Consider the following 12,937-nt stretch of genomic DNA (forward strand, 5'->3'; position numbering starts at 1 on the left):
TCCTGCCGTTTTCAGGAGCCCTGGCCCGTACTTGATGAGCTTGGGTAAGAAAAGGGGCAGCTCTTTCTCCCTCTCGCTTTTCCCTCTCTCGTTCCCTCTCGTTCTTTCATTCTCTCTCTCTTTTTCTCATGCGCCCCCCTCTTAAACCCCAGCCCTGCCTGGAGCCAGTGTGCAAATGAATGAGTTCCAAGTGTTTACTCAGCAGTTCTCTCTTCCTTCACATCTCTCTCTCTCTTTTCTGACAGATATAGCAGAGGTGGACACCAAGATAATTTTTTTTTTAAATCTCTTCCAAATAATTGCATATTTGTAGTTAGAATTAGGTGAGTTTTATATTATTATTATTATTATTATTATTTTATTCAAATAATTAATTATTTTAGAATTGACTCCTATTATTTGATTCCATACCTGAATAATTTTTTTCTTCCGTTTTTGTTCATTTACTCATGCATTTTTTTTCTAAACAAAAATAAATTATTAAAAATGTATGAATTCCAGTAATAGAATATCACCCCGATTGAAACATATTTGAATCATAGCATAAGCACATATTAAAGCAAAACATTTTACGAAAGTGCAGCTGGGTTTAAAAAACGGTCTTGGTTTGTTTGCAAAAGATATTTAATAAAACCTCATTGCCTCATTGGAGCTGATCGATCTTCATTGTCTTTCAATGCATTTATTTTTTTGACTGCACATAAATGTATGAGTTTGGAAGGACATGTGGGTGAGTAGATGATGAAAGAATTGTTCTTTTTGGGTAACTTACCCCTTCATGTGTCCAAATAACACAGGAAAGTTTTCCCTGAGCCTTTGCTTGAGGTTGCAGAAAATCCGCAGGAAACGGACATGTATTCTACTTTAATAGATCCTGGGGCATTAAATCTTAACAGTCCATTTAATGCAACCTCAAACGATGCCCCTAGGAAGGCACTTATATCTTGTATCTTTACTGTATACTCGCTTTTCGGCGATTCATCTCAATGTGACGCGTACTACTGTATGCATATGCTCATGAAGACACGCAAACATTACAAACCAATTGAATTTATTACAGAGTTGGCAGACTGCTGTGTGTCTCTGGTGTGTGTGTGTGATAAGAGAGTAATATTACGGGGATTACTGTGAGATGGTGGGCCCTGGGGCTGCTGGATGAGGGTGCGGGGGAGGAGGGGCTGTTTCCTGGCTGTAGCCCTTGTTTGTCTGCCTGACCTGGCAGCACTAGGGGCAGATCCTGCTTGGATACAACCCTGATCCCACGCCTGTCTGAAGCTGTTAGCCAGCCGCTCTGTTCGGGTAGCTGGGCTTAGCTCGTCTGGGCGCAGGGAGGGGCTTGGGCTGGGGCCGCCGCATGCTTTGTGCTTTGGGCAGGAGTGAATGCTGTTATGGCTTATGACTCTGGTCTTATTCATCCTGCCATTTCTTTTTTATCAGTCAGAGCTGAATACTGTCTGTCCAGTTTCTCACTCTCGTTCATATCACCTTTTTTTTTTTTTGGCACACTCCTAACCCCAATATGTATGCACTTAAGTGTTTTAAATTGTTTATGGGCTGTTTGATTAGAAACGTACTTTGAGTTTTTAGGCATGAGAGTGAAAAGGTGCAGGATAAATAACATTTTACCTCCTGACCTTGCTATAGATCCCTTGCGTTGAAAAGCAAAGCCCTAGTAATTCCCTGATAGGTCTAACTATTCTTTTAAAGCTGATGAGAATTCTTTGTGCATGCTATTGTTGTCTTACTGTAATTCGATCAGTAAAATCCTGGGTGAGATGTCAATGTTAAGTGTTATGATGCTGTATTAACACCCGTCCCTCTATAGTCTCAATCTGGAGAATACAAATAAACCAGCAGTATTTTTGTAACATTCTGTGAAGCTTTCACAGCTCAATTGCTGTTTTTAAAGGCCTGTTTTTATTTTTCAATTGGTGGATTGAGAGGTAGTTTGGGAAGTCTGTTACAGCCTTTCTGTGTGTTGTTTCTGTCCTGGATACACAGTGAACCCTGGGCAAACTATGAGAGAGAGAGAGAGAAAGAGAGAGAGAGAGATCAAAGATAGAACTTACAGTGGGCAATCTTTTTTTTTTTTTTTTTTTTTGCACTGTAAAATATTTAGCCTACAAAGTGGCAACCTACAAAAGAAACTTTGCGACAACTTTACATTTAGCTGTTAAGAATATAACGGCACAAGTTGTTAGTTTAAAGAGATTTTTTTTTAAAGCAATATCTTAATGTTTTTTTTTAATATAGTGAACGGACATGATCAACAAATTGTGTATTTACATTTAGAATGCTCCTTGTCTTTGAGATGTGAAGAATGCCATGCTTTGTGCAACTGTTCAGCATAAAATATTTAAAGAGTATTTAACCTCCACCTCTCCGACCTTTCCTTCCTAATCCTGTTGCTCTTAAGACCCCCAAGTCAGTGGAAGCTATTATGTAAGCCACTTTGCCTTATCTAATATCTCACAATGTATATTCCATATAAGGTCACAAGTAGCCTATTGCTTCCTTTTTGTTTTCCTTGACAGAAGCATAAACTCTTAAGGACAGCTCATAGTGAAAATGAAAAAGCTATATATATATATATATATATATATATATATATATATATATATATATATATATATATATATATGTGTGTGTGTGTGTGTGTGTGTGTGTGTGTACATAGTGAGTGCTTTATGCGTGAATTTTGTTGTTTAATCAGGTAATTCAAATGTCTTTAAATAACACGTTGTATAAAACAAATTCATCCGTCCGAAATAAATGTAACATTTTTTGTTAGTGAGAGGAGAAGTGTCACCCAATCGATCGTCATGAGGCGGCCCGTGTCGTCACTCCGCCCGCTCTATAAAACTCCCCCCGACTCACTCACCTGGTTAGACAAACACTTCTCTAATCTACAGCTGGCCGCACGCTTATTTTATTAGTGTCAATATTTTTCACACCCTGTTTAGTGGGCAAAATCGGAGAAATTTTACAATTCTGACAGCCCTAAACGTTTGAAAAGACAACTTTTATGAATCTTGCAAGTTTTTCATACTTCACGGGCATGTGCAACATGACGGCAGAGTCCCAGCACTCTCCAGCCGAGGCGGCCAGTCCAGTGGTGGTGTCTCCCAACGTGAGCCTGGACTCCCCGATTCCTCTTCCTCCACCAGCGCTGAACCACCAAACCCGAACCAAGGACGCTGTTCTGATCAAAGCCGAGCCTCGGGGCAGCAGTCCGAATACCGACAGGGAGGAAGGGGTTTCGTTGGGTCAGACGGAAGAACATCTGCCCGCCACTGGCAGCCGGCGAAGGAAAAGGCCAGTGCAGCGAGGTAAACCTCCCTACAGTTACATCGCGCTCATAGCGATGGCCATCGCCAATTCACCTGAGAGGAAACTCACTCTAGGTGGCATCTACAAGTTCATCATGGAACGGTTTCCCTTCTACCGCGAAAATTCCAAGAAGTGGCAAAACTCCATACGGCATAACCTCACCCTCAACGACTGTTTCGTGAAGATCCCGCGGGAGCCCGGTAGGCCCGGTAAAGGAAACTACTGGACGCTTGACCCCGCCGCTGAGGACATGTTCGACAACGGGAGTTTCTTGCGCCGCAGGAAGCGGTTCAAGCGGACCGATGTTAGCACGTATCCCGGCTACATGCAAAGCTCGAGCGCTTTTACGCCCACGCCTATGGGCAGACAGGCGTACCCCAACACCCTGTACCCGGGTGTGACGTCTGGCTACGGTTCTCAGCTGTCAGGTTCTCCGCACCCGGCGATGCTGCACCACTATCAGACATCGGCCGGGGTCACGCAGGGCCAGCCCAGGATGTTCAGCATCGATAACATTATTAGTCAGCAGACAGTGATGCAGAGCGGAGGGGATCTCAACACGCAGTCTCTCGGCCTGGGCGCTGGAGATTTGGGCGCCATGACCTCCAGCTGTTCCGTGTCCACCTCGGACCCAAGCTGCTTCCAGACGCAACCGATAAATCCCACGAGCAACATGCTTAACAGGAACACTGGAGCTCTCGCTTCAAACATGACAGCCAGCTACACGTACCCCTCCTCGGCTTCGCCCAATCACCTGTCCGGGGTCACGCAGTCCAGCTTCTCACCCGGAGGTTCACAGGTGTACTGCTCGGGAAACAGGATTTCGCTGCCCCCTGTGCGCTCTGGCTCGTGCGCAGATCACACGGAACCTCTTTTAGGTCTCTCCGGACCGACTATGAACTCCTACAATAATTCATATATGAGACAGGCCAATTTTGCCTCAGGACTGGAGCGATACATGTAAAACAAACTCCTGCAATGATGAGCTATTTTTGATTATGTAACAAACGTTGTGTACTGTGTGACAGAATTAACAAGTTATTTGTGTTGTATGAAATGACGAATTACAGTTCTGTTATTGATAAGAGATCTGAAACATTTGTTTGGCTATATATCAGAGGACAACCAACCCCCTGAACCATGTAAATATTTCAAGCAAATAAATGTCTTTGTGTAATAATTTTTTCGTTTGTTCTCTATTTTAACTGTCGTTCAGAACTATTCGATTCAATAATCTAACATAATAACAACATCCTCGTTTCTTGAGTCTTCCAGTTATGTTTAATAGTTCATATAGGCTGCCGTTTAAATATTTTCAATAATTTAACATTCGTCACAATGTTTCTGTTTATCGACTATTAATAACTTTTTTAAGTAAATTGTATTAAATAGTTCTGTCCGATGATATAGTCTGTGGAGCTTCTCTACAGAAAGAAATCAGAATTATTTTGAATGGAATTATTTTGACACTTTTATATAATGAATAATAATAACAAAATATTTATCCTCTATAGGCATACCGTCAAACATCGTGTAGGCCTGAACGTCCTATTATTCTGCTGGTGAGGGGGCGACATCGACTGGTTATTGGACTAAATGCAATAAAACCCATATTTGGGGCATTTTACATAAAATCCACTAGATGTCAGTCGTCACCAAGTTTAGGCCATGGCTGGGTTTCTCAACATCACATGGTTGTCTATAAAGCACAACTTTTACCCGCAAAATCATTTTGTTTCCGAGAATAAATAACGTTTCAAAAGAATACTCCACAGACTTCCTTTAACTGTTGTGGCCTGCCCCGATAATTCTGTTTTGAACGTTTTTAATTGTGTGTAGCAAACATGTTTCGATGTCCACGGTGCAGTGCCATTAATTGCACATATTTTTTTAACTTTACTTACTGTATTTATTGAGCATAATTTTTTATATTATATTTTTAAATCGAGAATGTTTTATATAGTGAACGTTTAACCCCTCCGCTGGATGAATTTTCAGGCTTGTAGGTAGGCCTAATTTCAAGCTCTTTTCTTATATATTTTGCTTAGTTAACTCAATCACTCTTAAAACACTAACAATAAGCTTATTTTCTTTATTGATGTGCAACAGACCTGTATATGTCTTGAGAAAACGGCGTAAAACAAGAGAAAGAGCGACTTAATTTAATTAAGAGCACGATTAGTTATTGAGAAACCCAGCCTATATGTCGTTGCGATCCTGCGACTTTTTCCATTTAATTACCACGATATTTTATTCATAAATAATACGCTGCGTTTTAAGAGACACAATACTAGTTCACGTAAAATTAAAAAGTGGCCCGCGTAGTTTTTTTTTGTTTGTTTCTTTGATTTGGTGACGAAGCTGAAGCGCGCTTCTTTTTCCTTCGTGTGGGATGCGCCGTAGAACCGCTAGGTGGCAGTAACTCGGTTAAAATGTTAGAGAAAGAGCGCGCTGCACAGAGTCCTTTTATTCCGCGTCAGCCATCAACACATCAACTTGTGAGCCCACTTAAAAGCGGAAAGGATGAAAAAAAGAAAGGGGAAGCCTATTTGTCAGTTTAAGCCAAAAACCGACGGTGATTATCTGGTTCTTTTTCAGAGTGTCGCCTGTGGTTTGCTCTATGACATTTACGTTGCACAGGGACGTACACGTGCACGATATTTCTTTCTTTCTTTCCTTCTTCTTTTTTTTTTTTTTTTGTTCTGTTGAGCAGGCAGAAAAGAGTGTTATTAAAGTTTATTTAGGCCTACTCAAAAGCTATATATTAAGGCAAAATTTAAAAAAAAGAAAAGAATAAATATTATAAGAAAATATTATAAGGCTATTGAATTTATGTATCAAATGTCTTATTTGATTAGACAAAAGGACTGCATTAGGGTGCTAACTTGACCCATGAGTTTGGGCTCCCATAGGCAGCTGTTCCGTCCGTGTCACAGATCTCTCCGTCCCCGCCGTCGTCTCAGCAAGCAGTTCACGAACCACACTTTTTACCTTTTTATTTCTACCATACCCTTCTTTTATAACGTTGACACTTTTTTTTTTATCTGAAAGGTTTAGTAATTAATTTATTTTTTTAAGCGATTATGACTGCATGACTACAATCTGGTAAAAAAAAATGTAACTAAAACATTATTAGTTATCGAAATTCCCGTTTTTACGTGCACTTTAATTTCTAGTTTAATAAAGACTATTTAGCTTAAACAGAAAATTGCAACGGTAACGGAATGTAAGAGAAATATGGTCACGCGGCACGCAGAGCGTGAAATTTGGCTTATCATGTGGAACATATTTTAATCTGAGGCGCAGGCTGGGGACTTGGGGTTTGTATATGAATAATGAACGTAATGAAAAATGAATTCGATGCTCACGTTTGTCGTCTACCCGTAAGCAATGACGAATTTAAACAGGTTGCAGAGATTATTGCGCTTTTATATACGTTAGGAGAATATTTACGTAGTATCCATGAACGGATGTGTTTGGATTTCTTGACTGAGGGAAAGAAAGAGGTGAATAACTGCACTAAAAAAAAGCAGGCTAACCTTTTAAGAACTCGAACGCGCGCACATTTCGTTTCACCCTGTTTTTGTAAGCATATATCGTTATATTAATATAAGACATTTTAATGCCAACTAAAATGTAATTACAGCGGTCAATGCACCTGTCGAGTTCTAGAATAAGCCTATTGATTCATGCTCTTCTGCAATGCAGATGAATGCAGGGATATTTACAAGTATCGTGAAATACGTGCAGTGAGCTATATTGTGGTCTCTATATGCTAAAGTGTGCGTTGGCTTTGACAGAGGCTGAATAATAATAAAATATTAATCGTGCTGTGCAATTTTGTAATTAATCATTGTTGCTATGCGACCCTAATATTTTTTTGTTTTCAGTCTCATGTAGCCTATTATTTCAAGTGTCCGTTTACATAGGAAATTATGATTCCTTTTTTCCCGGGAAAAGCAAGCGCTGATAAAATGATACAACTGTAATTTGAATGCAGTTTAAGTTGCTTTGGATAAAATCTATTGGCTAAATGCACACGTTTTTATACTATTTATTTGGTAGAATTCATTTATCTTTTTAAAAATATCTGCTTCTAGCCAATGGAATAAAATATTCATCTGGTGATTTATATATATATATATATATATATATATATATATATATATATATATATATATATATATATATATATATATATATATAATACTTTCTGTCTGTCTTTTGTTTATTTGCTATATTGTTATTATCATTATTAATATATTTTATATAATGCTGATTATTATTTTAAGCAGCTTAAAAATAATTAATCATTTAGTGTAGTAAGTTTTGATGTTGTTCGACGAATGCGTTACCAGTTTATTTGAAAAGTCCTCGGCTTTATTAAACTTATTTCGCGCGGGATTGAAGCAGTCATATAACCTATGCAGATGTTATGATTTATTTTATCACTATTGTTTTTGTCATTTGTCGCGAATGTGAGTTAAATACAGGTGTTAAGGCGAGTTGATAACACGTACTTTGCTGTTTCCCCCCCCCCTTCTGCTGCTTTTCTCGGCTCTAAACTTGCCGTAGTTCCTGGTTACTGACATGCTGGTCACGTGATCATGGTGCCTGGATAAATAGTTTTTGGAAGCCGCGCGGGGGTATACTTGGAGGCTCATTCACGCGCAGCGCTGCGACCGTACACGATAACAAACGCTCGAATAATGAAAACTCGTTAGCGAATGCATAGCAATCGTGCTATTCATAAGATCCAAAAGTTCATATCGCGTACGGACCAACTTGCGCTCCATGAAAAGGAAATCGAGGTCTAACCGAGTGTCCAGTTAGACTTGAAAGCGCTCCGAGCTCTGGACGAATTTCGCGTTATGCGAGTCCGGTGCGATCCTTTCGAGCGCTTTTCCGTTTCCTAAGGTACGTTTTCTATGCGGCTCTCGGACGTGAAGAAAAGACGTTCTTGGCATTGGGAGGATTGGAGTTTTGTGGTTCCAGCACGCGCGAGTGACTGAGAGGGGCACGCTGCTTGTGTTGGGTGCTACACGAGACTGGACACGGAACGCGAGAGAGGAAGACAAAAAGACTCTCCAAGGATGACTCTGGGGACGGACATGTCAGACAGTTCTGCTCTGTCCGACGATGTGGACATCGATGTCGTTGGCGGGGATATTGTAAAGGAGGGTAAATATCTTCACCACCATCATAGTTTTCACTTGGACAATGACTCCGATGACAATCTATCCCAGAATGCGGGGGAGGGCGCGATCTCTCCGGGCCAAAGCAGCTTGGACTGTCCGGCCGACCGGGTCGGGCCACGGGATGACAACAGAACCGGTACGTTAACGGGGGATAAACCAGGGAAAAATGCATTGGTGAAACCCCCTTATTCTTATATAGCCCTGATAACCATGGCTATCCTGCAGAGCCCAAAGAAACGTTTGACTCTCAGCGAGATCTGCGAGTTCATCAGCAACAGGTTCCCATATTACCGGGAGAAATTCCCCGCGTGGCAAAACTCCATCCGTCACAACTTGTCGCTAAACGATTGCTTCGTCAAAATACCCCGTGAACCCGGTAACCCGGGCAAAGGCAACTACTGGACCCTCGACCCAGAGTCAGCCGACATGTTCGACAACGGGAGTTTTCTGCGCAGAAGGAAGCGCTTCAAGAGACACCAGACCAACGAGATCCTTAGGGACGCGGGGGGATTTCTACCTGGCTTTGGCTACGGACCGTACGGTTACAATTACGGCCTACAGCTGCAAAATTTCCACGCGCATCACCCCTACCACCCGCACCACCCGGGAGGCGCGTTCCCTTTCCAAAACGCACCTTGTGCTCTCCCGACGCCTTCCTCCATATTCTCCACGCCGCACAGCTTGCCTTCGTTTTTAGGTACCGAGCTGAGAAAGCCTTTCTATCCTCAACTCAGCCCGACCCTTCCCGGTCTGGCGCCTCTCAAAACGGACACTAATGGCCCGAGTCGGCCTTCCTTCTCAATAGACAACATAATTGGAGCGGCTAGCTCGCCAGCTTCGCCGTACACCGCGCAGCCGGGTGGACAGGCTCAGATCTTGGCCATGCTGACTCCCACACTTGCTTCGGCCACGAATCACTTGAATCTAACGCAGGAAACGATGCTTCAGCCCGGCGCACAGACTTTCTCGAGCAAAACGTCAAGCCTTAACAATTGCCATTTCTAAAGTGGCGGCAAATAGAAAAGCGCAGCAGTCCAGTTTAATATGGTTGTTTCGTCCTTTGCTAAGGTAGGATTTACACTTTTGCAAGATTAAAACGCCGCCCGTTTCGTGTTTCTGAATTCTTAAATAAAAGGATAATTAAGTATATTTATGAACTGTAAATATGTAAGATTTTGATGAGAGAAACAGGCTGAAGAGAGGAAATTTAGTCCATGTAAATAGTAAGCTAAGATTTCACCTTTGGACGGCCAGTGGACCTTTGCCGTTTTGTCCAGAAAGTCAAATAGTTTGTACTCATTGACATGGCATTTCCTCCTTTGCTTGACTTAAATGAAGATTGTTTTAATTATTTTATTGTTTTGTATAGTTTGTGAGTTTGTGAAAAGCACTGTCAATACCGAGACTTAAAACTCAGGATTTACTTGTTTTGAAAGCACATTGCCAGAGACAATAGGGGGCTGTAAATAGATTACATATAGGTTAACGTCCCACTTCCCCTATAGCTCTCTCAACAGAAGTGTTCTGGTGAATTTTATTCTTATTTTATTTCTGTTGATAGCTAATTACGTGGTTCTTGGTGTAAATCGCATTACCTCTTTCTGTCTGACTCTTGTTAATACACATTTCATTATTCCATTGAAAAAAAAATATCTGTGAAAAGAATGTTGTTATATGTAAAGAGACAAAACGATGTCCGTAGGTCATTTTTTGTTGTATTGGCAAGACAATAAATGTTTGTGAATTTTGAAGATGTTTTCGTTAACTTCTTTTTTCGCTTTAGTCTTCAAACGGCACACAGCCTGCGGAGTTGTCTGACGTTTATTCACGAAATGTAATATTTGGTGTGCAAACAACTGTCAGGAAACTGTCAGTTAGAAAAACCAATCATTTTAACCACATTGTTTTTGCTTTAGTGTAATCCTTTTAGCAGTTTGTACAATATTAGACCTAATGAGGCTGTTCAAATGCAAAGAACAACAATAATTAATACGCTGTTAGATTAATATTTGCTGCCACACTATATTATTAAGGCTTTAGGCTATATATATATATATATATATATATATATATATATATATATATATATATATATATATATATATATATATATATATATATATATATATATATAATAAATCATAGCGTGTGACAATTTCACACCAGCATTTAGTACGTTGAAGGCCCAAGGCACATGTTTCCTCTTGTGTGGCGCTTTGAGCAATGATAATTGACCAGTTTCTGGCAAACGACAAAGAGCTAAAGCAATGGGAACATCAACGCTTGAAAGCCTGTAATTGAATGTGAGGGTTCTACATGGATACCCACGAAGTCTTTTGAGGATTCGTTGCTAATTTGTGGTAGCATTTTTTTCATCTGGAATCTAATCCACAATAATGCAGCTTTTTGCCCATTTGTTGATGTTGTCACCGAAGACCTTGTCCCCAAGGCCTGAATAGGCACCCAGCAAGTGGTCCCTAGCGAGACAAGCCACACACATTTGCTTCTGAAAGGCGATCGTCTTAAAAGACTCTCGGTCGTCCGCTTTCATGTCATCCGTGTTGTCTTGAGACGCGTACAAAAGAAGCAGCGGGAATTCACCGTAGAGCGCAAAACAGACTGATGAATCCATTTCGGAGTTGGCCGAGCGCACGGTACTGTTCAGAAGGTGGTATAAAAAAAAAAGAAAAAGAAAAAAGAAGCTGCCTTTATTTACTCGGTTCGTGCGCAAATGGGTAAATTTGCTTCGTGGGGTGTTTTTGACAACTGGTTGTTAGGCATAAAGGAAGGGTTGACTCACTCACCGTATTTTTCTCTCTTCTTCAACTCCGCAGATCCTTTTGAAGCGAATGCAAACACGTCGGTCGTGGTTGTAGCCTATTGATTCAAAACGTCGCGTATTTTGTCGTCTAAAAAACAAAACAAAAAACAACAACAGTCTAAACTATCGGGCCAGAGCAAAAGTAGACCAAACTAACGGTTATATCGTGTTTTGCAAATGCTTCTGGACCACCAGCCAAAGCTGCGCGTGAATCTTAAGTGTTTTTCTGTCATAATAATATAGTCTCATATGCTATAAAAAATAAATTAATAGGAGTCCTAGGTAAATTAATATAATGCGCGCATTTCTCAATAGCCGGTTTTTGGCTGCTCGAAACTCTTATGCTTAATGCAGTGCCGCTAAATAATTAAACCAAGGGTATAATAATCATGCTCTCTCTATATTTATTTATTTGTCTTATGCAGGCGACTTTATTTTGGGACATCAGGCTGACTTGAGGGCAGAGGTCATGTGCTTCTCTAGCAAAGACTTGGGAGGAAGGACGTTGCATGTATTGCTGGTGCGAGGTGACAGAGAGCTGCGGAGAGGAAAGAGCATTACACAATAGCGCACTTTCGATCTGTACTTATAGTGAATAAAATTGTACTCGCGGCCTATGAATGAGACGGAAAGGAGAGAAATGTCCCCCTAACCGCTCTCGCTTACATGTGGTCGTGTTTACGCCTATGTCGTAATTTACAGCTAATGAATTTGTGGTGATTAGCTAAGTTTCAGAAAGACGGGCCCTTGATTAAAGGAGGCCAAATGCGAGATTGGCTTTAATGTAAAAAAAAAAAAAAAAAAAGGACGTTTATCTTCTCTCTTGACGTTCAGTACTTTTCAGTCTTGTTTTGTCTCTCCATGAGAAATCACATCACTCTCCTTTAATCGGATCGAAAGTGTAAATCATGGGTTACGGCCTTAAATCCCACTAATTGCCCGTTCATTTCGCTTTCATTTTTTCCGTGTGGCGAGTTAGTTACACCATGAGGGGACCACCCACGATTTCGCGCGGAGCAAAGCGTAGCCTATCTCTACTTATCTCTTCTATCGCTGTAATTTTAAAACGGATATCTCTAAAACAACTGCGTATTTGCTTCTGGCCTGGTGTTTTATATGTCCTCTACATTTTGCGACGTTGTCAGCTTTTCTTGTCCGCTTTTTTGCGCCGACTGTTCGTCCAAATTACGGGCTTCACACAGTTGCGTGCAGTCATTTTATTTTACTCCAGTTGCTTTTGAGAACTGCGCTGTTGCTTATAAAATTCAAGTTTACGTTCACCCTCACTAACGCCATCCTACAGACATTTCATTTAAATAAATGCACAGTCTGTAGGTTACGCATAAAGTTCCCTTTTTAATCTCTGTTTTAGAGGACGGCGGTTTGATTCAGAGTTCATTTATGTATTTAGGTTAAATTTATTCTAGATGAGTTGTTAATATTCTAGATGAGTCGTTTTTATAGTTAATGTCTGAATATTTTTAAGCGAAAGTGAATCATTTTAATTTCTTTTTAATAGCTTTTTCTTTTATGGTGTACAGCAGAACTTTCTTCTTTTAGAAACGGCTTTCCCTGGACGCGTAAAACG

At 40.6% G+C, this 12,937-nt stretch overlaps 2 protein-coding genes across 2 annotated transcripts; both read left to right on the forward strand.

Moving 5' to 3' along the window:
* Positions 1-2,675: 2,675 nt before the first annotated feature.
* Positions 2,676-4,472, forward strand: foxe3 (forkhead box E3). Its single transcript, XM_043247612.1, has one exon. It carries the CDS (start codon positions 3,026-3,028, stop codon positions 4,292-4,294), a length of 1,269 nt encoding a protein of 422 aa, XP_043103547.1. The 5' UTR covers positions 2,676-3,025; the 3' UTR covers positions 4,295-4,472.
* Positions 4,473-7,665: 3,193 nt separating this feature from the next.
* foxd2 (forkhead box D2) lies at positions 7,666-10,279 on the forward strand. Its single transcript, XM_043246233.1, has one exon. The coding sequence runs from the start codon at positions 8,424-8,426 to the stop codon at positions 9,531-9,533; it is 1,110 nt and encodes a 369-aa protein (XP_043102168.1). The 5' UTR covers positions 7,666-8,423; the 3' UTR covers positions 9,534-10,279.
* The last annotated feature ends 2,658 nt before the right edge of the window (positions 10,280-12,937 follow it).

The sequence above is a fragment of the Puntigrus tetrazona genome, chromosome 8 (assembly GCF_018831695.1).
Source record: "Puntigrus tetrazona isolate hp1 chromosome 8, ASM1883169v1, whole genome shotgun sequence".
NCBI lineage: Eukaryota > Metazoa > Chordata > Actinopteri > Cypriniformes > Cyprinidae > Puntigrus > Puntigrus tetrazona.